Consider the following 26,575-nt stretch of genomic DNA (forward strand, 5'->3'; position numbering starts at 1 on the left):
CAATAACTACCATCAGTTGGAGTTTGTGCAAATATAATAACTCATGATGTAAATTCTGAATGACGGATTACAGAATAGGTTGTGAAATTTTAAGAACTGAGAAACAGATTGGCAATTAATACAGTGATATATACAGTCAACAAAGTAACTATACATTCAGAGATATACACATAAATTGTCTAATATATTTCCAAAAAGGTTAAAATCAACTGTGCGAATGATTATTAAGGAACTGAGAGATTTTCAATGAACTGTAGGCAATCACGTGTAAAAGGGCTTCTAAAATTCTGTTAAATGTGAAGTTTATTTAAACTAGAATATTTATTGAATATATTAAACACTAAAGAATTGGATGTGATTTGTTTACATTATTGTAAAAAGAACGTTTATTGATTATAATCTACTTTCAAAGCACTAACACGATAAGATCTAGCATCTTAGCTTACTTTATGCTTATCTAAATCAATTATCTAAAAAATTAAATGAAATCATATACACCATATGTTTATAAACTAGGTAGTAAGTATAATACTAAAAAGACCAATTTTGGTCAAAATCTTTTGCACAATATTATACATGACTAAGCTACAGCAGGAACCTTAATTTTTTAAAAATTTATAAACTGATACAATATTGCGTTTAAACATTTTTATTCCCTACCCACAACACCCATAGAAAAGCAAAACAGTTACATTGTTATGCTATGCATGCTTTTTACATAACATGATTATAAAGATTTATTTATCAATAGCAATTACAATGCTGTTCAAATTCCCTTGATCAATGGCTAGTTTACATGAATGACAAACTGTCATTCTAATAAAGTTATGAGCAAATGCTAGTATGCTCATAAAAACTACTCAATGGATACCTGTCTCAAATTTTTATTTTTGTAATTTTCTACATTAAAAAAAAATTGCTGCATGCTTTCTGATTTTACAAACAGAGATTGACTGTTAAATGATGGATATTTTTAAAAAGTAGAACTAGCACTCACTGGAATTGTTACCACTGTATCTACCGCAAATAATTATTTAGCAGCAAGTTTTCTATTTAATTTAAAAGGAACTAAATTTATCATTCTAATATTTATGTATTCCATTTGCAAATTCACAGTTATGTTGGATATTAAATGAGAAAGAAATATCAAGCAATTGAAATTTCCTGAAATCAGTTCTCAATATCTCCTAATTAAAATGGCATTTAATACTACATGCTCTGCTGTTCACATGAATTTCAAAGTAAAGTTTGCTGTTCTTAATAGTAGGCTGACTGAGTTTAATGTTGAATACTGTCATTTATTAGCACATCATTTATTATGAGAAAGCACTTATGCCCACTTAAGTCATTTAATGATTTTTGTTTTATTGTATTCATAGATGCATGACATAACTTTTCAGCACTCTTTTGGTTACATAATAGCAGCCACAAGTAGCCCATGAATTGGACTTGCTCAATTTAAGGCAATTATTTAAAAGAATTGTATGTTACAACTTTTTCAGATTATGCAAAATTCGATAAGTTCTGAATTTGAAATAAAAATTTAGCAAAGATATATTTTACATTAAACAACTTTATTCATAAATAAGCAAAACGGTCAACCAGTAATTCTAAGTTACAAAATTCTGAAAAAGAATACATTTTATATCATTTAATTCAGAAAGATACATATTTGATAAGTTTTAAGTAATATTCATTGAGGTATTTAAGAATCCAAAATTACAAGCATTTACATACCTTAATATCATACTAATATACAAACCCAACACTTACAAAATTAAATAAGACACAAAGAAAACAAATAACACAAATTTAAACCATATATACAATATGGAAATTGAACAAAAAATATGCTTGCATGTTATCCATATAAATTTGTATAAAATCATATTACATTTTGCTCATATATATCATTTCATGTTCTAAAGCAATGAATTACTAGAAAATGCTACATATTAAACAAAATATTTAAATGCGTACAAGCTGTATTATTGTAATACTAAAAATCTGAGTATAATAACTTAAAATAACTTTGCATGGGATTATGTTATAAATAACATTAAGGTAAAAACTGAACAAAATGCACATAAAATCTTATGAGTACAAACTGTTTCCAGTCACACTTTTGCCCTTGGAAAGTACTGAAGAATACAAGATATTCAACCCCAAAGGGGACATGAAAAATAACATTAATAAATTAAAAGTCATTATTAACAAACCATTTATACAACAATTTGATAATACCTATAGGTACACTTCTCTTTCTATGTACATATACCCAAAGAAAGGATTAATAGAAAATAAGCTGAATTCTAGTAAATTTTTGTGGCCAAAATTAAGGGTAGGGCTAAGAAAAAGGAAATTTAATTTGTATATATAAAAATGTATTATATTCATAATAATCTTGTGTGAAGGACTTTGATAAAAGGGAGAGTTCAGAAGATTACATGGGATGCATGAAAGGTGGCTACAGAATTTGTTTCTTTTAACAGTGATTCTAAGCATGTTTTTTTTCTATAACAAGGTTTTTCTCCACAGAGATTTTATTTTATTTAAGTTTCAGCTCAGGAGAGAAAACAGATAGTTTTTGAAAATACAAACATTAGCTTTTTACACAGTCCATAGCTAAAAGACCATTAGAAAAACTGCAAAATGTTCCATCCTCTTAAAGTATAATGTTCAGCGAGATATAAGCAATTAACACTTCAGGACTAACTACACCACTGCTAGTTCCTGTACATTTTTTTCCAAATCATGCATTCCTTTACAGTTTTGTGTTATTAAATACCATAACTTTCAATAGCATGTACTTTCCTTTACTCTAATGCTAGATTTTGATACAGTCACTACCAGAACACACGTAGCTTTGTCTGATTATTTTTATATCCCATGGACACAACACTGGGGATTATATTCCCTAGTTTGGAAAAGATCTTCCTTTTCTTTCTAGTGTTTACTTTTACTCATAGTACTTATACAGTTCCAGTTGTCACTTCTTATTATGGATCATTAAAAATGTGTACAAGTGATGCAAATTTCAGGATTTCAATCATATCAATTATGCAAGAAACTTCACAATAACTTTTTTCATATAACCATCAAATGCTGTTGGTATGTATATACAGTATCAAGCATATAAAAAGAGCAAATCAATGCCAAGATTGATTTTACGATTCTTCCTAACTCGACAGTGAAACTTTGGTTAAAACATCAATTAAACAAAGCTCAACTGCCCAGGCAAATGACCACCCATGGCAAGGCACATAGGGGATATCTGCCTAAGGAGAGGGAGGCCTTCATGGAGAACTTTCTAAAAATAAACTAGCTTATATCTACATTACAAGCTGCACTTGGTGTGAATTCATAAACTATTAAAGCTTACACTAAACTGTCATAAAACAAGATGAGTATATATGAATATCCATTAAAATAGATTTTTCTGCATGGACTGTAAAATACATGCTTAAGAGTTTAGAATGCACAAGCAATGAAAGTGGTTGATTTTCTTAATGCATGAAAAAAGAAAGTGGATTATTTTCTTAGCTTATTTGTCTGTTTACATTTTTCTATGTAATGAAGGTAGAAAATATTCAATTAATTTTTAAAAATACCTATTAACTAATATGATTTTAAATTATTTCCTACAATTAAAAATATCCAAACTGAAAACTAGGACTGCTGATATTTAATAAGTAGGTTTAAAACATGTTGTTTCATCATATATTTAATTTATTACAGCATAATTTTTCTAATAGGATGTTCTGCTGTATGAAGACCCAATAAAAAGTTAAATTTTACATTTTTACAATCATTCTCATAAAATTTTCAATATTATTTAAAGGAACTCTGTAAAAGAAAATATATACATATGATAAAAGAAAATAAAGCCACCTTTTATGAACAAAGTTGAGAAGCTAACCGATGATGAAAACAACAGACAAGTATATAAATTATAATATCAGATGTAAATTTAAAGCATATAAAATGAGATACAAATGATGCATTTTAAATTCATAAAATTATTTGAAAGTTCACAAGCCATAATCTGAATCTGCTTGTCTCAGTAAACCTAAAATTTATATTTAAAATCATGAAAGCTTTATTACAAGCAACTTCAAACCACAAGCACTATAGCTATTTATTTTGCTTCACAATTCAGGATATCTTTCTTACCTTTTTAATTTTACTCAATTTTGTTCAAACTAGATGACATTTATCTGAACAGATCAGACAGTGACATATTTGATTAGGTTAATCATTTTTTTTTATTTATTCTTTTTATAATTTTTTAAAACATTATAATTTCCCTATATTCTGTATAAGGAAAAATATTTTTTTTTACATATTTATAACTATTATTACTAACAGAGACAATGAATGAAAACAAAATCATGATCATGAACTAGAAAAGTAGTAGTTTAGAGAGTAAGATTTCAAGTCACTACTTCTGTTCTTAGTTAGAAGTCTTTCTTTTAATTATTTAAATAAATTACACAGCAGATTTTCAATTATCTACATAGCTTCACTTTTTTCCCTAGGCCATGTAAAAAAATATTATTTAACTAAACAATGTTTTTCAATTCTTTTTAGAAGCTGGTTAATTTAGATAAATCATGTCACATGTAGACTGCCTGAAACTTTTGAGAAATGCATAGTCTGTAAACATAAATGAAAATTAACTGCATACTGCTACAGTCTTTACAATTTGATGCCTATTTTGAAATAATGCAGGGATCTAATCCTTAAATTGCACTATATTTTTTTATATTTTGACACTAATTACATAAATCAAATTTTAGTTTTAAAATCACTTCTGAAGCCAGCTATTATTAACTCACAGATCATCCCTTAGATATCTGTGGCCCATTTGCTGACCATACTGCAAAGTTTCACTTGTTTACTTTGTGAACCAGTGCTTACTCATACGGGGAGCTCATTTTTGAAAGTAAATTTAACAAATGTGATGCCATTATGTCAAATGCACCTTCACTTAAGGAATTTTTGCCTTATTATATGCAGTTTAGACTTTCCTTTAGCATAACATGCAGTATGTGGAATTATCATTTGCATTAGGTATTTAAAATAATAGGAGGAACAGATTATCAAATGAATTGCAGCTCTAGTTTGTCTGGATAGTTGCAGTTCTACTGTACTTCCTCAAATGAAACTATTTAGTTTGAAAACTTAAAGATAACTATATACATTAATCATAATATGTATACAGAAATTACTTCAAATATGTTCAGTACAACAGCTGCATTCCCAAAGCTGTCATAAATACCAGAAATAACACTAATATTTTTGCACAGCTTATCAGTTTAAGGAATGAAAAATTAAACAGGCATAACTCTCATTACTTTTCAGCTATAAACAAAATTTGCACATATTCTTAATGTTATAATGCAAAATGATATACAATATTACACAATTAAGCTAATTTTTAAACATAAGAAAAAGATGTTGACTACACATACAAAAAATATACAATCTTAATTAAAACATTTACCAAAAGCTGTGACTTCTGATATTCTGAGAAGAATTTTCACTGCTTCCTAACCCTCTGAGTAACAAGCTTATATTTTTTTAGATTTGCTCACAAAGAACTGCATTTAATGAGCATTTCCCAGTTAAATTTGTATACTTATTTTACTCTTAGTTTTCATAATCTACTAATTTTCTAGTCTAGTATGATATCTAGATAATAAAGCAAAATAAGAAAGGAAATTATTTTTATTGGAAAGGTAATATTTGTTTTTCATATGTTATCATGCTGAGGATGACAGTGAAACATCAAATGTCATAAAAATAAAACTGACCATGGGACTTAAAGAGTATTAAACACATTTGTTAGCTCTGGAAGAATTTTAAAATCCTGTTAGTTGTCAAGTAGTATTAAATGCTCTGAAATGTTCAACAGAGCCATGAAATGACAGCCACTCCATTCTTCTAAATTAACTTTTCTACAGCACACAGACAACTATTGCTTGATTATATGTGCATTATTTTCTATCAAGAGAAATTCATCGCCAGCAGTGACCAAATACTCTAATAGTTACACAGAAATTCCAGATCTCAGATTTGAAGTTATAAGCATTTAAAGAACAAGTCTGGACAGCAATTTCATAGGAGGCTAATTCACAATTTCTCCCCCTTTGTTTCTGAGAATATGTCTTACCTTTGGCTTCCTATGCAGAACACCTCAAACTCAAGCTAACTTGATCATACAACAGAACCTTTATTAATCAGTCCTCCATCAACTAAGCTGTCTGTTAATAAAGTTGACAACCAATTCAAAGGCACCACCCAGGAAATGTAATAATATTAGAAACAGTGCAGCAAACTAAGAGGAAAAAAAAAGAGATGTATATTGAGAATGTTCTTATTGATCTATCTTTTTGACCTTTCTGAACACTGACAGGTCAAATTAACCTCCTACTCTGCATTATGGTAAAAGTTTTATTAACATGTGTTAAAGAGGAGAACAATGCTGACTGATAATGAATTAATATATATGTATTAAAGGATAAAATTATATAATGCTGTCACTCAAGATGTTATTTAAACATGGATAAATGCAGAAAATGGTAAACAAATTTTGAATGACAAAAAACAGATTTGACGTATAAATCTGGAGAACAATAAAAACTGCAGCCATGAGAGTAATGCTGAGGATGATGGTGAAACGGACAAAATGAAAACTAGCAATGCAGAAACATTGGTTTTGCTTCATTTTGACAACGACAAATCATGCAGGGATTATCATCCTATGAAGCGTGATGATTTTGCAGATGACATCAATGGTACACTGGCCCACATTTGCATTACATACACATGAGAAAAACCATAAAAACTTTCATGCAACTAACTCATTCACTAGTTTTACCACTTGAGCACTGAAGCCTTCAGCAAAAAACAACATTCTAATGCTTCTCATATGGATCTTTTGTTGACCAAATAATGATATGATTATGCGGCAGTTGATAAAGTTATGGGACTGCAGGAAGAAAAAGGTAACAGGATTTTTCAAAACAGTAACTAATAATAATATGCATATACAAATTTGACAAAATTTCAAAATTTGCATAAATTTTCATATTTATAGTTCATCAAAAGTTTACAACTTTTCTATTAGTATGCATGAATATTTGTTTCACAAAATAAAACCTTAGGGACAACCAGTTTAATTAATGAAGACACATTTTTGTTGAGTAATAAAAGAGTTTGTTACAGTGTTAATTGTAATACTCATGCAGTTATTTTTAGACTTTAAACAATTTCAGAAAAATCCTGTCAAAAGAAAAATTTGCACGATTTAAAATTTAGCCCCTACAAGCTTATGCTTTCGATTGACTGAGGTGGTTACGGTTCCTCACATAGGAAAGTTGAGGTTTGACAGTTTCTGGTATGTTTCCATATAAAGGACTTCAGAATTAGAGCCTCTTTCACTGAATTCCAAAAGCTAACAGGTATCTTAAGAAGTGGGAGAACTTCCTCCAGGAAATGTTTTTTCCAGATTTGAATAAACAAAATAAAGAACCATTGCAAATTGCATTTTTTTCTCAAAACACACAGTTTATCTTGAGAAAAAAATCTTTCATTTAATATTTGCTTGAGTTTATATATTTACATAAGTGCAGTTATTTAATCTCTTTGCTTTGGTCATGAGAAATTAATTTCAAAATTCTATACAATACGATATGAGACACAAAACTGTCAGGACTTCAGCTATTTTGGATGTAATGAAGCATTTTTGATTTAATGGAACCAAATTTTACAAAAAAAGCTCAAGGTAAACATTTCTCTCAATACAAGTTGTTTAAGGAATTTTGTTTTTGCGCTTATACTTCGTGTTTAATTAATAAAGAGAAAATTTCTTGTTCAGTCACAAAATTCCATTGCTGAAATCCTGTAATCATTACGTCATAAATTATGACCAAATAGTCAATTAAAATGTTTCATTTCCAACATACAAAGTTTGCAATTTGTTAACTGATTGTTGATTGGGTCATTATCATTGCAAAGAAGACTTTCATTTTCATTTAGCATTCCTTCACATTTTCAGTTTATCTAAAATTTGATTATTCTTTTCCACTAAAGCCACATCACTTTTTTTTCCCATTTCCTCAGTGTCAGGTGGCACCAGTTTGGTCTGGTTTCATTCCTCCACACTTTTCTGCTAATGAAAATTTTTTTAAAAATGAAATGTATATTTTCAGGATTTTCTAAGAAATGAAATAAAATAAACTACTATCCTATTCTATCTGGAAAGATGTATTTCGCACAAAGAGAGATTATGTTTCAGTAACCACATCATGAAATTTAAATGTGATCAAAAGTTGAAATTTCTGCTTACTTGTATAGATTTTGCCTTTTGTTAATAATTGGGGCATTGTCATATCCATTTATCATTTCTGTCAATTACGTAAATGATGTAGAGTTTTGCAGCAGGAGTGAAACAGACATCTTTCACTAAAATTTTGATTCTCGTAAGATTATAGTTATCACAATAGAGAACAAAATAAGTTGGATTATGCCAAAAGAACATAATTCACTGTGCTGAGTCTAAGAATTTAATCATAATTAAATTATTTCTCTCATTTTACTGCTCTGTAAACAAAATGAAACCAGTTCCTGCAACATCCCACTACAAACAAGCACTAGACTCCAGGCTTCACTTACTGTGCACAAAGCCAGATAAGCTGAAAAGTTTTGCACTCTTATGAATAATGATTGGAGAGACAAAAATAATGTAATTTGCTAGTCTGAGTGTGTTTAAATGCAGAAAAAATGCACGATGATTCAAATTATCACTAATAATGATGCTTCTGAGTAAAAGAAATCTCAACTAATTTGGTCAAAAACTGATTTACAGCACACATGCTTTTCTTAAGTGTCATATTCTTCATTCATACATAGATGAGAAAAGAAAAACTTTCAATTACGAGAAAAAAGTGAGGAAGATAATAGATCATTCCAGTTCTCAGATAACTGGATTTCAGACTTTGTACCATATCATTCATTTTTACATCATGAATTATGAAAATACAGATTTTGTGCAAACGCTTTTAGCTATAAAGTAATAAGTTATACACCTGTACTCATAAATTTCCCAATTTAGTTTAATTAATGTTAAAAACAACAGAAAATTAAAATGCCAAAATACCTATGTTAAGTGTTTTGGGAGAAATTTTCAAAAAAGCTTTTAGTAATGATATACAGAGAATATGAACATATGTTAACCTTTTATTTACATCTAAAATTTTAAACTTCACTGCGCTACCAGACTAGCTGCATTATAATAAGTTATTTAGGCAGGATATCTCATCAGGTATAAATTTTCAAAGCAAAAATAATAATAATTGCACACAGTATAAAAAAACTTGTAACAATAATCTGAAGCATAGATTTAAAGAATTTTTAATTCTAACTTTAAATATAATTAAATAACTGTTTTCACAGCCAACTTGTCCAGCAGGTAGACAACACAATTCACAGAGAAATAAATACTGAAGTCCCTTTTAAGTTAAATAATTTGAGATGTAGACCTCAATTTTCGAAATCGTCCATCTTCACGTCAAGGGACAGTTTTCACAGGAAAGACTTGCTTAGGGAGAAATGAAAATCACTGGAAAAGAAAACATTTTCTTTCTTATATGCTATCATCTTAGTATCATATCAATGAGCAAAAGCAATGATTTTCTTTAATTTTGAAATATATATATATAATAATTTGGAATATTTGGAGTATACATACCGGGTGTCCCAAAAATGACTGATGAATTTTGTAAATCAATAAAAAAAGACGGAATGTGAGATATGTATCGTTTGCAGCCTTATGCTTAAGAAATCAGGAAAGTTTATCCCACCAAATTTCAAATTTAGTTAACATTTTCATCCACAAGTGGCGCTGAAAACTATGAAAAAATAAAAACCGGTATGAAAATTTTGCAAGGACTGTTGCAAAAAACTAAACAAACACATTTTCAATGTAACCCCCATTTGCTGCAACAACGTGGTGCAGTCTCAGGCAAAAATTTCCATACATCCGTTCAAACATCTCACTTGGAATTGTCTCACATGCAGTACAGATGTGCTGCTTCAGCTCCACAACTGTTTGTGGAGTTTGGCGGTATACCACATCATTCAGGTACCCCCAAAGAAAATGGTCGCAGGGTGTCAAGTCTGGCGAATAAGGAGGCCATGCCATGCCACTTCCTGTATGCATGTCGTAATGCAAGGCAATTACCGTATTTGACGGCATATAAGATGCACTTTTTTTCCTAAATTTGGTCTCAAAAAAGTTACCTGCGTCTTATATGTGAAGAACACAGGTTAACTTTCAATACTGAATGCTATTTTTAGCCCGGATAAAGGACTAGACACACATAACTTTTTCTACATTTGCCATAATTATTTTGCGCATGCATGAATATCTGTCGCCAAAAAGCGCCAAAGTTTGAAGCTGATGTCGAAGTTCGAAACAGGTTCGATGGTCACATTACGTCTATGGAGCCTTTCTTTCTTTACATAGACTTTCTTTGACTTGGCCGACACACGTGTTGGTATCGGTGCTACTCTGGATAAACGTGTCGGTATCGGTGCTTAAAACTATCTGTTTTTAAAAAATACCCTGGAAAATATGACTACAGGAAACAAAGAGATTAAGATATACAATTCAGTATAAACTAGGAGTGTTAAACTACGCCAAAGTGCAGAGAAACAGAGCAGCAGAAAGGCATTTCGGTGCCCCACCTACCGAAAAAATTATATGTACTTGGCGACTGCAGGAAGATCAACTGAAAACTGCTAAAAAACAAAAACATAACCTTCGATGCCCAGCTCCATCTTGGCCTGAACTTGAAAATGCCTTAAAAATGTGGGTGATAGATAAAGAGGAAATCTGGGATAAGTGTTTCAACTAAAATGATAATCAATGAGGCCAAAGGATTTGCAGAAAAACATGGAAATCAGAACTTTTCAGAGTCTGAGGGCTGGTGCTACAGGTTCATGAAAAGGGAAGGCTTATTAATGCGCATAAAAACAACTACTGCACAGAAATTGGCAGCAGATTATGAAGAAAAAATACTAACATTTCATAGGTTTGTTATAAATGCACGCAAGAAAACTTCTTTTCAGCTCGGTCAAATAGGTAATATGGATGAAATTCCACTCACTGTACCATCTAACAAGACTGTGAGTATTAAAGGGTCTAAATCAATAACCATAAAAACCACAGGTCATGAAAAAACCTGATATATGGTAGTTCTAACATGTTGTGCTGATGGCACAAAACTACCACCGTTTTTCATATTCAAAGGAAAAATTCATTCAAAATAAAAACTTCTAACGAGTGTAATTGTTCATGTTCATCCGAAAGGCTGGATGGACAAAGCTGGAATGAAACTGTGGTTACAGAACGTATGGGCGAGCGACCTGGTGGACTTTTAAAAATATGGGTGGTAATTGCACTGAATGATTGTTTATTTGACTTTTACGAAACGCGAGAACTAAAAGAACATTTTAAGTTATTGTGGTACCACGCTCTCGCGAAGACTATTGAAACTTTTTTCCTTGTGTGTGGCCTTCTAAATAAGGGTGCATCTTATATGCTGTCAAATATGATACCCTCTCACTGAAATGTTCGTTCAAGAAATCAAATACTGCGGACGTCCGATGTGGGTGAGCACCATCTTGCATGAACCAGGAGGCATTCGAACGGTCCTCCAAAGCAGTATGAATCACCACATATTCTTCCAGAATCCCAAGATATCATACAGCATTTATCGGTTGCTCAAAAAAAATGGCCATATTATTCCTTTGGAGGAAACTACAGCCCATACCATTATCTTTGGTGAATGCTGGGATGAAGGTTTAGCAATATGAGGATTTTCTCTTCCCCAAATTCGCGAGTTCTGCTTGTTGACATAGCCATCGACGTGAAAATACGCTTCATCTGAGAACCATATTTTGCCAACATCGAGTTCACCATCATCCACAAGTTGCAGAATGGTGTTTGCGAAATTATAGTGTGCATCGATGGCATTTGGACTGAGGGGTTGGTGAGTCTGGATTTTGTACGGGAACATGTGAAGGCTGTCGCGCATGAGACGGTGAGTGCTCATTCTTCGGAGTCCAGTACAATATGCAACACGGCATATGGAAGTCCAGGGCTGCTATTGGATAACCTGCTGTACGGCTTCTGCGTTCGATTCTGTAACTGCAAGGCGTGGCTGGCCTACATTTCTAATATGGTCATCATTCGCACTCCCTGTTCACTCGAATTTTTGGAATAGAGTCCTTATCGCATTGTCTGATGGTCCTGTTCTCACATGAAATTTTCTTTGGAAACTGCGCCTTGTTTGAACAAAACTCTGTTTCAGGCAGATCTACTGTTCAACAGAAAAAAACCCCACTACGCTATCAGCTTGACAACGAACTACGGAATGGTGAGCTGAAATACTTCATTTTAACTATACCTGTTACAGATCACCTGCAGTGCCACCTGCGGGTGAAAATGTTAACTAAATTTGAAATTTGGTGGGATAAAATTCCATGATTTCTTAAGCATAAGGCTGCAAACGATACATCTATTGCATATTTTTTTTTATTGATTTACAAAATCCATCAGTCATTTTTGGGACACCTGGTATATATAAACTTAAAGCATTAGAAGTAAAATGGAGTTCTTTGTGTATATATATATATATATATGTGTGTATACACTCTGATATATATATTCAGAGATGCTTAGTTTGTGCTCTTACTGTTTCAGAATACACAACAAATTCAGTATATATGTATGGAAAAAATTTAGCAAAATATACAGTACCTAATAATAACAATGCTTGTTATTAAGCCATTTTATTATGCCCTATTCTGTTTTAACATGTTGAATGTTAACCATAAGATAACTCATTACTGCCATTCTGCTGGCACATACCCATCACAAATTAACTCATTTTGTGAAAAACCTTTTTGGTGCCAACAATGGGCTAACATATCAGGAATGCATGGGAATTTCATGAACTGGCATCTGTTAAAGGTTCATCAACAACAAGAAGATAACATAAAAAAGATTTATTTATATTTTATGCAAGGTTTTTGAAATATAAAAAATGTAACTAAACATCATAAATTTTAATTATGGTATATTTTAAAACATTGTTCCATACATGAAGGAGGCCCCTCTTTCCATACTAAGAAAAAATATTAATTTTCTTGACGTCTCTTTTAAGCATGCAAACATAGCAGACCCTTGTTGACAACACTTTTCTTCTGTGGAGGTTACACTCCTAATGTGATAAAATGCACTTGTTTTGGTTCTTTATAACTTTTTGGTATTTTATTCACAATTAAAGATGAAATGAATATCAGATTTATTGTGGTAGACCTATAAAGGGATAAAAGGAGCACATGATACACTGATAGCAAAAAGTTCAAAGCATCTTTTTACCATTATCTGGCATGGTGATGCATTTCCAGCAAAGAAGTTCAAGCTTCTTCAATCAGTTTCATGATCAGAAACAAATTCCAGATGTATCACAGCCACCTTACTTACCATATTTCTCACTCTATAGCCTTGTTGTCCTTTCTTATTAAGACTGTTTTACAAAGTCAATGGTTTTTAGACAATTCAAGATATCCAAAACGACACAATGGTCCATTTATGATCAATATATGAGGCATTTTATCCATGTTTCCACAAATATTTAGAATACAGCCTGACTATGAGTTTTAATAGATATTGGTTCAGAGATGATCAGATAATATATTTTTTTTAATATTTAAAAGAGGCTTGGCCTACAACCCCTTTCCACTAATTTAATGAATGCAGAAGTACACTGATAGCATTATTCAATAGATATAACAAATAAATTAATGCATTATAACCATCTACCTGTGTTCAATTGCAGCTTTCCATTTTTTCTTCATGAGAGTTATCTCTCATCTTCCTAATAAATTATCTTTCCATTCAATAGATAGAACCTGATTCATTTTTCTATTACACAAAATCAAATTTTTGAAATTCTTTTATGTACAACCACAACTTTACTTATCCAGCATTAAGGCTAGAAAATTAATTTACTGAATTTAGCCTTATGTAGATAGATTATCCATACATTATTTTGAACATGAATAAATGTCAACAAAAAGATACTGCACATGTCATATGTCTGACATGTCTAATGCACAGATATATCAAATGAAATTCCATTCTAAAAGATCATGAATGCATATTCTTGTTTTCAAGCTGAAAGTTTCATTTTTGATTAACAGATTCTTCTTGTCTCCCAATTAGGAGAGAAGGATGGTTTTATTTCTATTGACCTACATAGCATGGACACTTTTTGCTGTTTCTTTTGGGTGATGAACTAATGTTGTGAAGCGATTTCAATGGAAAAATTCTCTGGAGAAGTGAGACATTAACTTATGATTAAGATAAAGTCAATGACTTGCAATCACTGGCAATAATGGCAAGACTAATTTCTTCCTTGAACAAACACGTAGTTTTGATGCTCATACATGCCCTAAATTACCATTAAAGACAGTTAACACATCCCATTTATCTCTTTTGATAGAGAGAATCTGCTTCCCAGAGTTAAACTGCTCTCAAATCGTATAAACTAGACTCGGAGGAAATGGTAAACAGTGTGCTTACTCACTGAAACAGTAGCAGGCACCCCTGATACTTTTCTATATCCCCCTTACATCAATTTATAAAAAAAAATATTAACAATGCTTCCAAAATATCCAAAGATTCATAGGAAGCAAAGCAAAGTATTCCCCCTTCCCAATATCCTAACCATGCTCAACCTAATGACCTTTAAAAGAATTTAAAGGAGAGATTAGAAACTGCAATAGAAAAGTCGAAGAGATTCGTAGATACCCACATAACATTAAATCCCATATGCCAAGCAAACACAGAGCAGAAAAGTGTTTAAAAATACTAGGTTTATACTGCAACTACTAACTTTCTAATTCTAGGGGGAGAAGGGAATAAGAATACAGAACACAGCAAATGTTTCGCAGACACTCTTACTGCCATCAGTAATAGCAGCAGTATCCATAAGCATTAATATTCTGCCATTGCATTTAGAAAAAACTACCTACATTATACTCCACAACTCGGAAGGCTTAACAGTGCGCTTTAACATTTTGGAACAAAATTAACTTTGTGACCACGAATCAATTACACCATTTAACCACTGCGCAGCATTCGGGTACTTGGAAATGGAACTTTTTTTATTTTCCCGAGCAGTGCTCAGGCAACATTTCTTTCTAGCCTAATACACTGATTTGTTTGAATTTTTTGCTTGTTTAGTGTGTAATGTTTCTGTTCATAATTCTGTTTGTTTTGTTTCTGTTTTGTTTAGTGTGTAATGTTAGTTTGGGTTTATATAATTAATTTCTTCATAAAAATGTTTAGGCCCACCAGTGGCCGAGCAGTAATGTCTCTGAACACTGGTAGTTCGGCCCGAGGTTCAAATCCCGTGAACGCGCTAGCTGCATGGGCGTTTTCGTGGTTTTCCCCATGTGTAACGTATATACGAACCAGTTTCCCTTAGAAAGTCCTCTATGAAGCTGTCCCTCCCTTAAGGCAGATAGCCCTCGAGTGCTTTGCTGTAATCTAATAAAACCAAAAAAAACCATAAAAATGTTTATCAAAAATATGCTTATTTTTTGTCATAATATGACGGAAAAAAGAAACTGTAAGTGGTTAAAATAGGTTCAATTTTAATAATTGATAAATGAAGCAATAACAGAGTTATTTTTATGCTTGGTGCAAAGCTCCACAATTTTGTCAATCACATGGGGTGAGAATTCGGCTGTGACAGCGTTTTTACACTTTTACGTTACACATTTTAAAATTAATGCTACACAATGAATTTCACCTTTTTATCTTCTAGAGAAACATCTTCATTGCTACAAGTATTTTTTCATTTTGCAATATATGCATTCTGAGGCAATATTGGCTCTGGTTAAATAATTTTTCACCTTGGCACAATTTCAATTTTTTTTTTAAATGCTGTAAATCACTTGACCATGTTTGTTTACTTTTCAGATTGTTAAGTACTCGATTGCAGTTAAGTTCTTTCATGTGACTTGAGCTTCAAAATAAATTCTAATAATTTCTTAAATATCAAAACATGCATCTGTTGTAAAATCAAAATTAAACTCAAAGCTAAATTAATACAAACACCTTTCATTATAAATGATGATGATAAATTCCATTAAGTTTCCGTTTCCACATTTAGTGAGAAACTTTTTATTTGAATTTGGATGTTGTCATAGAGATTTCCCTGATGCTAAAACTTTTTACAACTCATGTCTAGGTTTAAGATTTAATAACTTATTCCTATGTGTATTAACTTACCACCAAAGTAGTTGAATAGCTGCATCATAATTCTCATCAGATAAAGCAAACCCAGCAATTATTTTCTTTGCCTGCTAGCTCTAATTTCATTAAAATTATCATGACTATTTAGATTAGCAGTTGTCATTTAATCTAATTAGTGTAATTACATTCATCCTTTTACCAGCACAAAATTATTTTTATTTTTCAGTTTTTATAAACTGTTATTTTTTCTTGATAGTCTTGGGCAGTTTGAATTTCAGAACCTAAATCTTTAACTTCTCCTATCATGTTTTCTATATCTGAATTTGATTTCGAGTTCTTTATGTTTAAGCAGGTCAAAGTAACTCTTAATTCATAATACCATACTCTTCAGAAACTTAGTTCCTATTTTATCTAGTATCAGTTTCTAAGCTACACACAGTTTCTTTCTCAAATTTATTATTAATAAACCTACCATTATTTCACACTGGAATATATTTACCTTTTTTTAACTTGCTTGGTAAGCAATCCATGTGACCTAAATCATATTAACTTGATTCTATCACTAAACATGACAGACGCTCCAAGCTATAATATGTGTAATGGGTGGGTTAATGCAGACTTTTAGACCCAAGCAAGGTTCTTGTCATTATTCCAGTAAATATACGGCAGATTTGTAGACAGGACATTCATTAAACAGGAACACAAACACATAGCACACACCTTTCTTGCAAGTAATATACACTGCTACCCATTAAAATTGCAACACCAAGAAGGAATGATCTGATGAATGTAAAAATCACATGAAAGGAAGAGAGTTTGGGATATACAAACAATTAGTATTTCAGCACATTTAGATGATACAGGAGGGAGAAACAACATCTGAAGCACTGCATAAAAGAAAAGTTGTGTAGTGGATTACTCATTCGGAAACTGGTTTGTAAGGTTGGAGTTCGCTCAGAATATTATGTTATGCCTCGAATAAGAAGAGGAAATGCTTACCAGCAAGTTTCGAAATTTGATAGAGGCAGCATCGCTGCCTATCGAAAGTCTAGATTATCATTCCGTGATATCGCTGGTCACACTGGTAGACATCCCATTATCGTGAATATGGAATCAATGGATTGCTGAGGGTCATACTGAACGTCATGCAGAATCTCAACGCCCTCCCATGATTAACGCCTGAGAGGACACACATATTGTGACATCAGCCCTGCAAAACCAGACGACCACATCGTGGATGATTAGTCAGGAAATGGGCATGTTTGCAGTACGCCCAGTATCAGCTTGTAAGGCACGTAAATGCTTGCAGCAGCATGGACTATCAGCATAATGATCATTACTTTGGCTTCTCATGACAATGCAGCATAAAGAGAAACGGCAACTCTGGTACACCAGACGACAAAGCTGTACAGGAGCGGCACAAAGTCACCTTTTCAAACGAGTCCTGGTTCTATGTGCAGTATTCTGATGAGCGTATACGTGTTTGGACTGTCCAAGGAGACCACACATCACCGCTTGCATTTGATATCGGCATAGGGCCCTGCACCTGGTATGATGGTTTTGGGCAGGCATTGGGTACATGACGTGCACAGCTCTATCATGTTTTCTATATCTGAATTTGATACCATAGTTATCTAGTTCGGATCAATGGTAATTTGAATGCAGATGGGTACATTTCTGACATCTTACGTCCAGTGGTTGTGCCCTATCTTCGAAGCCTCCAAATGCCATGTTCACACAAGATAAAGCAAGACCACACGTTGCATGCCGTGGTCTGACCTTCCTTAATACATAGGGTATTCTATTGCTGCACTGGCCTGCACGGTCTCCAGATCTGTCGCCCACTGAAGACATCTGGTCAGTTGCTGAAAGTTGGTAAGGGCTGCTTTAGCTGCCAGGGGTGGTAGCTGTTTCTACTAATTCTGCCTCCCCCTGTAAACCTCAAAACTGCTTACAAATTTAATTATTTTGTCTTCATGCCATACTGTTTACGTACTTTTTTTTCTTTTTTTTTGGTATTTGCTTTTCTTCATGGTATTGCTATTTACTGCATGGTATTTATTTGCATGGTATTGCTATTTTCTTCATGGTAATAGGCCAGCAATGTAGATTACAATGATAATCCAAATCCAACCTCTTGCCTTATGTCACTCAGTTTAACACTTGCTTTACTTCTCTCTCATGCACCTCTTTACATATGCACACATTTACATTGATGTCAATGTATGAAACATACCTATGAACATTATGGGCATAAGTGCTACTTTATATAGGATACGCTCAAAAAAGTGTCTTACCATAAAATGTATGAATTTTAAAAGCAAATTGATTACTCTTTGACAGAATGGAGGATAAGGATGGATCTTCATAAGGATGTCTGCACATTTGTGCAGATCAGTTTCTTACTCGCAGAAAGCAACCTCTGCAAAAACATGCACACCTTTATGTTGAAGCAGCACAACGGAAGCAAGGTTATAGTTCATTACAGTTTACAGGGTTAATTGTTTAGTTTAGAAAAGTAAATGAAAATTCGTTTGCATAGCAAACCCCTCGCATATAGGTGCCTGCACTTTTATGAAGGTCTCCTTTCCCAAGTAATAACGTGATCTGACTAAAGGATGTGAACATCTTTTAGTCATAGAAATTTAATGAAGGTTTATGTATTTTTTAAACACTAGCTGACTTGCATGAATGTATGAGCAACTTTACGAAACTATCCCTTTTATAAACTCTATTTTGGAGGTTGTGGGCAACTGCAAAATGTCATGCCTTACAACAACTGTTCACTTCACATTGATCCTCCCTAAAAGTTCTCTGAAACCTATTTTCAAGATTTCCTCATTAGAAATTAAGAAAAGCCAAAAACAAAATTAACATTGAGACAAAATAATTAGTGTCACAACATAAAATAATAATCTCACTTTTCATGTTGCTTGTGATATACTGCTAGGAGCAGGAACTGAAATTGCCGGTTGAGGTAATGTCAGAAGGACATCAGCTTGTCCGTTAGTCAAATTATGATTCAAGATCTTCACAGCAGAAAATTTGGCTCTTTGATAACTTCTGAGAACACTGAATCCTAATAACCTGTAAACAGAGATAAATGGAATTTAATAAAAGCACATTTTATTTTGCAACTATTTTAACAAGTAAATTAATTACATGTAAATTAGTCATTCTTATTCATTTATCATGGTTCTAGAAATAACTATCTAAAATTATAATATATATATATATATATATATATATATATATATATATATATATATATATATATATATATATATATATAATTATATTTAACAACGTATATTAAAAGCATTTTAAGAAATAGCAGAGCATTATAACAGAAATCTATGAAAAGCTAATTCTCAACTGTACAGAGTTGTATCTGTAGCTCACAGATGGACAGCCTGCTGCTGTATGGCATGGTGGAATTTTAATAGCGGCACAAGAGACTTAATGGAAAATTAATAATGTCTCTTCAGAAACTTTGTCAAAATCCATAAAAGCCCTACTCATACACTACTGAATACAACAGTGTCAGAAAGAGACAGTGTTCAACATCATTAAAACTGCATTGCAAGACAACATGTCATGGAATGAGCTTAATGGTTACATTTGCCTTGTTCGGGCACTGCGTTTTGCATGGCTGTAGATTCTTGAGCAAGACCATGTGATATTCTGGCTGTCTGGCTCTGTTGATTTTACACTGCCAATCAAGCCATTAAGCTTTTTTTAATATGTTTTTAGTAATGTTTTGTAATGTTTTTAGATTTTGGAGTCATTTCAAAAACTTTATTTTGGCTATGGAGTAACCTTTCGACATCAAAAAGAAAATACAAAGAGAATATTGCAGGTCTTCTGGGAAGAATAATTATTTATGCATCAAAATGCTTCGAAGCCTGTTTGATATGTGGAATTTGTGTAGCAGTATGAAAAAATTGACCCTGGACTACATTTAAAACAACTGCTTAGAGAATTCAACAGCAAATATCCTGTTGGATCACACTTGTTAACAGAATTTAACAATAAAAAAAAAGGAATCTTCAGCCTGTTAACCTTTTGAGGCCGGGGCTTTGGTAGCAGTAAAAGCTACCAAAGGACGGGGAATCTTGAACCGAATGCTTTCCCCCCTTTAAGAAAACACCTCCTATTTCAACAAAGATTCTTGTGTGTAGTTTAATGGATTCTCAGAGGGGTGCATCTATGTAGTAAAACGAAGACCTTTGAAAGAGATAAGTGGTTAAAACCCAAGGAACGTCAAATTTGACATTTCACTCCACTTTTCAGCCTGGAAAATGGGGGAAAAAGACATGGCCTCTAAAGTGGACAACCCCATCTTTTCAAAGAGAGGACTCTATGGCCACTATAATGGCCATCCTGTCTTCAAAAAGTTAATAATCCTTCAAACATCAAAAATACAGTTGATAAAATAGCTATGTCCAGAAATACCGTCACATGTTGCACAGATGACACAAGCTATGATATTGGCTCTAGACTACAATATTGCAAATGCTTTTCATTAACTTTGAATTAAAGTCGCATACATCACTTTTTTATCCAAATAGTTGCAATTTTCCAGAAAAGGTTGGCCACCCCTGCTATGGTTACTTCCAATTTACTAGTATGGTCTTCTGGAAACAGTTATCAATGCTAAAAATTTTATAATTGTGAAATTTGTAAGTACTGCTCTACATAACAAATGCTATGTTGATGGCCTTATGCTAAATATGATCACAATATTCCACATCTGATGTTAAGGCTCTCAAATGATGAAAACAGGAGGTTTCATGTAAATTACTCTTATAATTTTCCACGTTACTTACACAGTTTTCTTCTAACTCAAGGAATCACCTGTTTAATTCAAAGGTTCAACCCATGCATTACCTCATTGAAGGCTTGCTCTGCAGCAGCTACTGTAGTAAAAGCTCTTTACCCAATTTCGCTAAACTAAAACTGCAAAAACCTATCGCTGCTACAGAGCAATGATGGTCGATTTTTGTTCATTTGATTATGGGAAAACCTTGTTCAAATTACTGGTTTACATTTATTTAAACTTAAACTAGAATAAAAGTAACAACAAAATCACAGGCGACACATGCCCCTGAAACACATTCATAGAATATAATAGTGAAGTTAAAAAGTACAAAGAAAGTGTGACAATGTGATTATGGATTTAATAAACCCAATACCTCCTTAAGGGAGGGGATTCTACTCTGATGGATTTCTTTGGTAAACTGGCTTCATAATTATATTCACATTAAACTTAGAAAATATTGCCCATTTATCATAAACTATCTATGTTCAGTGATCTCATTCACTTGAACACTGGCAGGTCAAGAACAAAATAACAAATGAATTTGTGTCATTTTATGGATAGACAAACTGTGTTACAAGTTACTTCTAAAATCATATCTATAGTGATTCAAGATTTTGTATACTCTCTCCAGACACAGGTAAACAAGATTTTAAAATTTCTTCATTGCTCTTAGGGTTTTGTAGTGATACATAAGTATTAATATTAATTTATAATTAGCAACAGAGTTTACTTTCCAGAAGAAAAAGTTGAATAGCCTTTTGTAGGCTACAGCTAATTTTTTATTGAAAAATATAAATATGCAAACTGCAATTACAGTCTACAAAAACTTCATTTCACAATACACTAATTAAAGAGCATACCTTTCTAAAGTCAATTATACCACTTAAGAGTTACTGGAAATGCTGAAGCTTATTCTGCATCAGCACCTTCTCCAGTAATTATCATGTTAAGAGTCCTTTTTTTCTATTACTGATTCTACTGAATCAGCTTTTGCTAGTTGTAAAATGTTCACTTTTTTGGGCTGAATATTATTAAAACGGCTTCTCTTCTTTTTCCTGATCATCCCTTAATTTTTTTTTTTTTTGAATTTTCCTTTCACTAAAGCATTTTATTTACTGTGGGTCCAGAATGATTTTTTGAAAAATAAATAAAACTTTTAAGTTTAAAAATATAAGTGAACCAAGAAAAAACAGTATGCTTAAATACAGAGATCTAAATACACCCATTATAGTATTTTATTTCTAAAGCAATCCTAAACATGATTCAAATGCATGCTTGTTATTCAAACAGTACTGTTCTGTTATCGGAACCGGATTCAGAAATGTACGAATGTATACATACACACATGTGTTCATATTTACAATTTATGCATGCATGCATACATACATACATTTCTTTATCTAGTCCTGATAACCGAACAATACCATTCAAACCAGCATTTCATTGTTTTTACAGTGTTTTGAAGGGAAGCACAACTTCTATTGTTCCGTCATATCTTGAAACAGCACATAGTACAGTTGTTGCCCTTCTCTTTCCTAAAGATCATGCATCTGCCACTCACAAATGTAAGGTAAATGGAAATGGTTGGCAGATGAAGTAGTGTAACTACACTAAGTAGCTTATAGTACACTTTACATAATCCTATTATTTCTTGGCTTTTATATCAAAACAATGTATTTTGAATTAAAAAGTACCATAAAATGAAAAGTAATTTAAAAAGTAAAAAAAGAGCTGAAGAAAAAATAAATGAATATGTAAAACGATTTTTATGCATAAATTTTCTTTCCATATAAAATTAAATGATGAAAGACAAAAACATTTCACCAATTTACACTTTTTAGTTTAACACAAATGAAACCAAGAGTTGAAGTTCTGACATGCCTCCCTTCGTCCATCCTTCAAAATTTTATAGAAAATATAGATATTTAAAAATCAGTTTATTTCATCTAAATATTGTTCTTGCTAAATTAAAACATTTACATTCAAATGTAAAATTGCTGATTTAAGAGATTATAATGACCTTACCGTAAGCAAATATACACAGCTAATATTGCAGATCCTGCAGCTAAAGTACGAATTCCCACATTTTCAAATTCTTTTATTAGAAAACATGCTAAAGCTACAGCACTAAACATCAGAGCAACAATTCCAGCAGTCTTTGCCCAATGAGCAAATGTGAAACCATGAGGAAGCCAAACACAGCTTTGTCGTAATTTGTACTGAAAACATATCCAAAGTTACTCTTTAAAGTACAGAGCAAATGAATGCAATGCATACACAGATAATAAAAAAGGGTGAGGAAGCCAAAAGAGAAAATATAACGAAATTACACACAGAGCCTTATAAAATTTGTTACGATTTCTTAAAACAAAAAATTTACAATTTTATTACAAGTTTGAGTAATTTTACCAACTTAATAACATACTGTTACATAAACAACATATATTTATATAAATGTCATCTAAACAAAATTCACATACATGAAAAACAATGCACCTGAGAGAATGTGACCTAAATGTTTCTTTATGAAGCTAAATTATTCTGTAGGCAAAATAATTTTATGCACTTCTGCAGAATCTTTTTGCTTTATGAAGTCAATAGATTAATTATTACTCTTAAAGTGCTTTGATGTGCACTTATATTTTACAAAAAATTAAGATTCTTCTAAACAGTAGTTAATTTTATACTTTTTTTTTTTTTTTTTTTTTTTTTGTCATGAAACAGCAAAAACTAAGTCTCTGATTCTTTTCATCAAAGTGTACTTTAGAGACAGAAAATAGGATATAGACTTTCTTCCAAATTTAAGGAATTTACATAAATATAAGGAAAAAATATTCATACATCTTCTGAACTTTGACATACAGAGAAGAATGTTATAATAAAAATGATTTAATCCAGATACATAATACAGAGTGCTATATGCTTAAGAAGCTATACAATGCTTAACTTGTATAGCTTCTTAAACATATACTGTAGCATATACTATTAAGACAGCAATGCTTAACTACTATAATTAGAAAAGATTTAAAAATTATGATTAAGTATGTTTTTAATAAATACTCACAGGTTCATTGCATACTTTGCACTTTGCAGCATCTGGTTGGCTAGAAGACTAAAAAATATATATATACTATATATAATGTGTTTTATTTAATTGAAATAAAAAAACTCAAAATATTTCAAATGCTTACTTCTATTAACCACTGCTTTAAACAATCATGATGCACAACTGAAACATCCCCCCTACACCTGCAAGGTTGAATCAAGGGTCCTGAGTCTTCCCTTTCAGGATCATAACATATCCAACATTCTGGGAGTTTCTCAAATGACTTGGTGGTATCTAATTACAATAAATAAAATTAACATATTACATTTAGAGCTCAAAGAAAGTGTAAATCTGCTTGCATCACTGCAGCATAATTTTAAAAAACTGCATATAAAGCCAAACGTGCCACTATGCTTACAGCAATCCTAGTGAATGATAACTTAAGCTTTACTTCAACCTAATTACATTTTTTTTTTTCAATAGGCTGTCTGTGGCTTTGTCAACATATTTAAGTAAAAAAATCTACTTCTCACACTCAACAGCTTGAAATATGCTCTAAACAAATACTCCTTTCACATATTTGCGCTGCAATGCCATTACAAATTAATAATCATTGGTTAAAGTGGAATTCCATCAATTATATCCAAGTTACTAAAACCCTCGATGATCTTAAAATATGCACACACAAAAAATATTTTGTAAACCTGCCATCTGATTTAGAAACTAGAAAAATAATGAAAATATTAATTATATTTTATTCAATAAGCTTATTGGGAATACAGACCTATATTCAAATAACTTGCCATTTGTTTTGAAATTAAAATATTTTTGTAGATTATAAAATAAAACTATATATTTTTGTAGATTATAAATTTTTGGATATAGAAGAATAACTAGCCATATTACTTAACATTGCTTGACTATACAATATATTGCTATGAAAGTGGCATACAGATACAGATGATTTCAATTCAAGGACTACTTTCTGCTTTCCCAACATAACTAAGGAAAAATTTGAAATGAATATTTTGCTTCAATTTAAAAATGTGCCAAAATTTACTCAATTTTCCCATTTAGAGATTTTAAAGAAGCAAATCATATTAGTCGCATAAATTTTGTTTCCGCTTCAACGAATGAAGTAACATTAATGTAGGATGGTATCTTCAGTGATGGATAGATGGTATTCAATGGCATTCAACAGAACTGTTTGAAAAGAGACAAGATGAGGAGGGGTGCAAGATGAGGATACAGGTAACAGACACTGCATAAAGATGAGATGATGACTTTTCTTTGATACAATACTTGTCACCTAGTACATATCATTTTCATCCTGTTTCATATATGTAAATCATTATTAAAACTTAGTTATTCATTTGGATTTAGTTTGTTTCTCAAGACCACCAGCAGGTAAGCCTTATAATACGAATTTAATTCCATGAACTCGTTGACGTCGTTAGTCTACTTCAAGAACACTAGCTGAAAATCAAAATACTGTTGAGATTATATTTCCTTCTATTTATTTCCAGCTTAGTCCCAGTGGAGTAGCGAGCATAACTGGTGCGAGACAGAAAGAAACTCAAAATACAATGCATCACTTTTACATTTACTTTGGATACGCCAACCGTGGAAGTCTGGGTCATAGGAAAATGATAAAGACTGTTCTGATTCCAAGATTAATATTTATTTACATTTTTTGAATATCGAATTACACAGGCAGAAAATAAATCAATCATTGTTCTTTTTCTTCCCGAAGGAGTTATGTTGCCACACTGCCAAAAAGAAAATCGCACGCGAGGAGTTTCAATGATGGTGCTTCATTAATGCAAATGATGTCACCACACCAACACTAAAACAGAAATATTAATATGTGGCTTGGAAAGGATAATCTGACTTTAGCAAAACACATTTAAGCTATTTCCTTATCTCCTTAGGTTATTTAGTAGAATACTTTAAAAGTGTATCTGGCCAATATTTATATTAAGCATGAAAAACAAGCAAGGAAACGAAACAAACCTCACCAACCAACCTGAGCAATGCTGAACCACAAGAAATAGAAGTTAAGGCCAATTACCAGTGCTTAGTGGTTTAATATCCCTTCAGCTATTAAATGAGTAAAATTACTTCTATTAAATCATTTCAATAACACCTTTTTTAAACATTTACTAATAGGACTCTGACTGTTTCAAAATTTTTAAATCATCAATAAGTTAAAACTAAGCAAGATAGCTAACAAACAGATATATATACAATTCCAACATTTATGCATTAATTGCATACAGCAGAAGTATTGCAATATAACCAACTTTTTATTTAGAATAAAACATGAAAACTGTTCCTTCAAAATTACACGTCTAAAAAAACAATTATA

The 26,575-nt window shown here is 32.0% G+C and overlaps 1 protein-coding gene across 2 annotated transcripts in view; it reads right to left on the reverse strand.

The window, feature by feature from the left end:
• Nucleotides 1-26,575, reverse strand: part of LOC118190718 (uncharacterized) — an 83,572-nt gene that overhangs the window by 666 nt on the left and 56,331 nt on the right. The window contains exons 11-15 of one of the 2 annotated variants that reach the window (XM_085807345.1): nucleotides 24,353-24,501; nucleotides 24,226-24,273; nucleotides 23,187-23,380; nucleotides 19,261-19,426; nucleotides 1,341-9,625 (exon numbers count right to left, since the gene is read on the reverse strand). In XM_085807345.1, coding sequence (XP_085663471.1) covers nucleotides 19,264-19,426; nucleotides 23,187-23,380; nucleotides 24,226-24,273; nucleotides 24,353-24,501 — 554 coding nt within the window. In that variant the 3' untranslated portion in view covers nucleotides 1,341-9,625; nucleotides 19,261-19,263. Of the gene's footprint in view, nucleotides 1-1,340; nucleotides 9,626-19,260; nucleotides 19,427-23,186; nucleotides 23,381-24,225; nucleotides 24,274-24,352; nucleotides 24,502-26,575 lie in introns of those variants that run through there. The other variant, XM_085807347.1, reaches the window with a different exon arrangement.

Source organism: Stegodyphus dumicola, chromosome X1 (assembly GCF_044657685.1).
Source record: "Stegodyphus dumicola isolate Sdum_Otavi_A_Nest chromosome X1, ASM4465768v1".
Lineage (NCBI taxonomy): Eukaryota > Metazoa > Arthropoda > Arachnida > Araneae > Eresidae > Stegodyphus > Stegodyphus dumicola.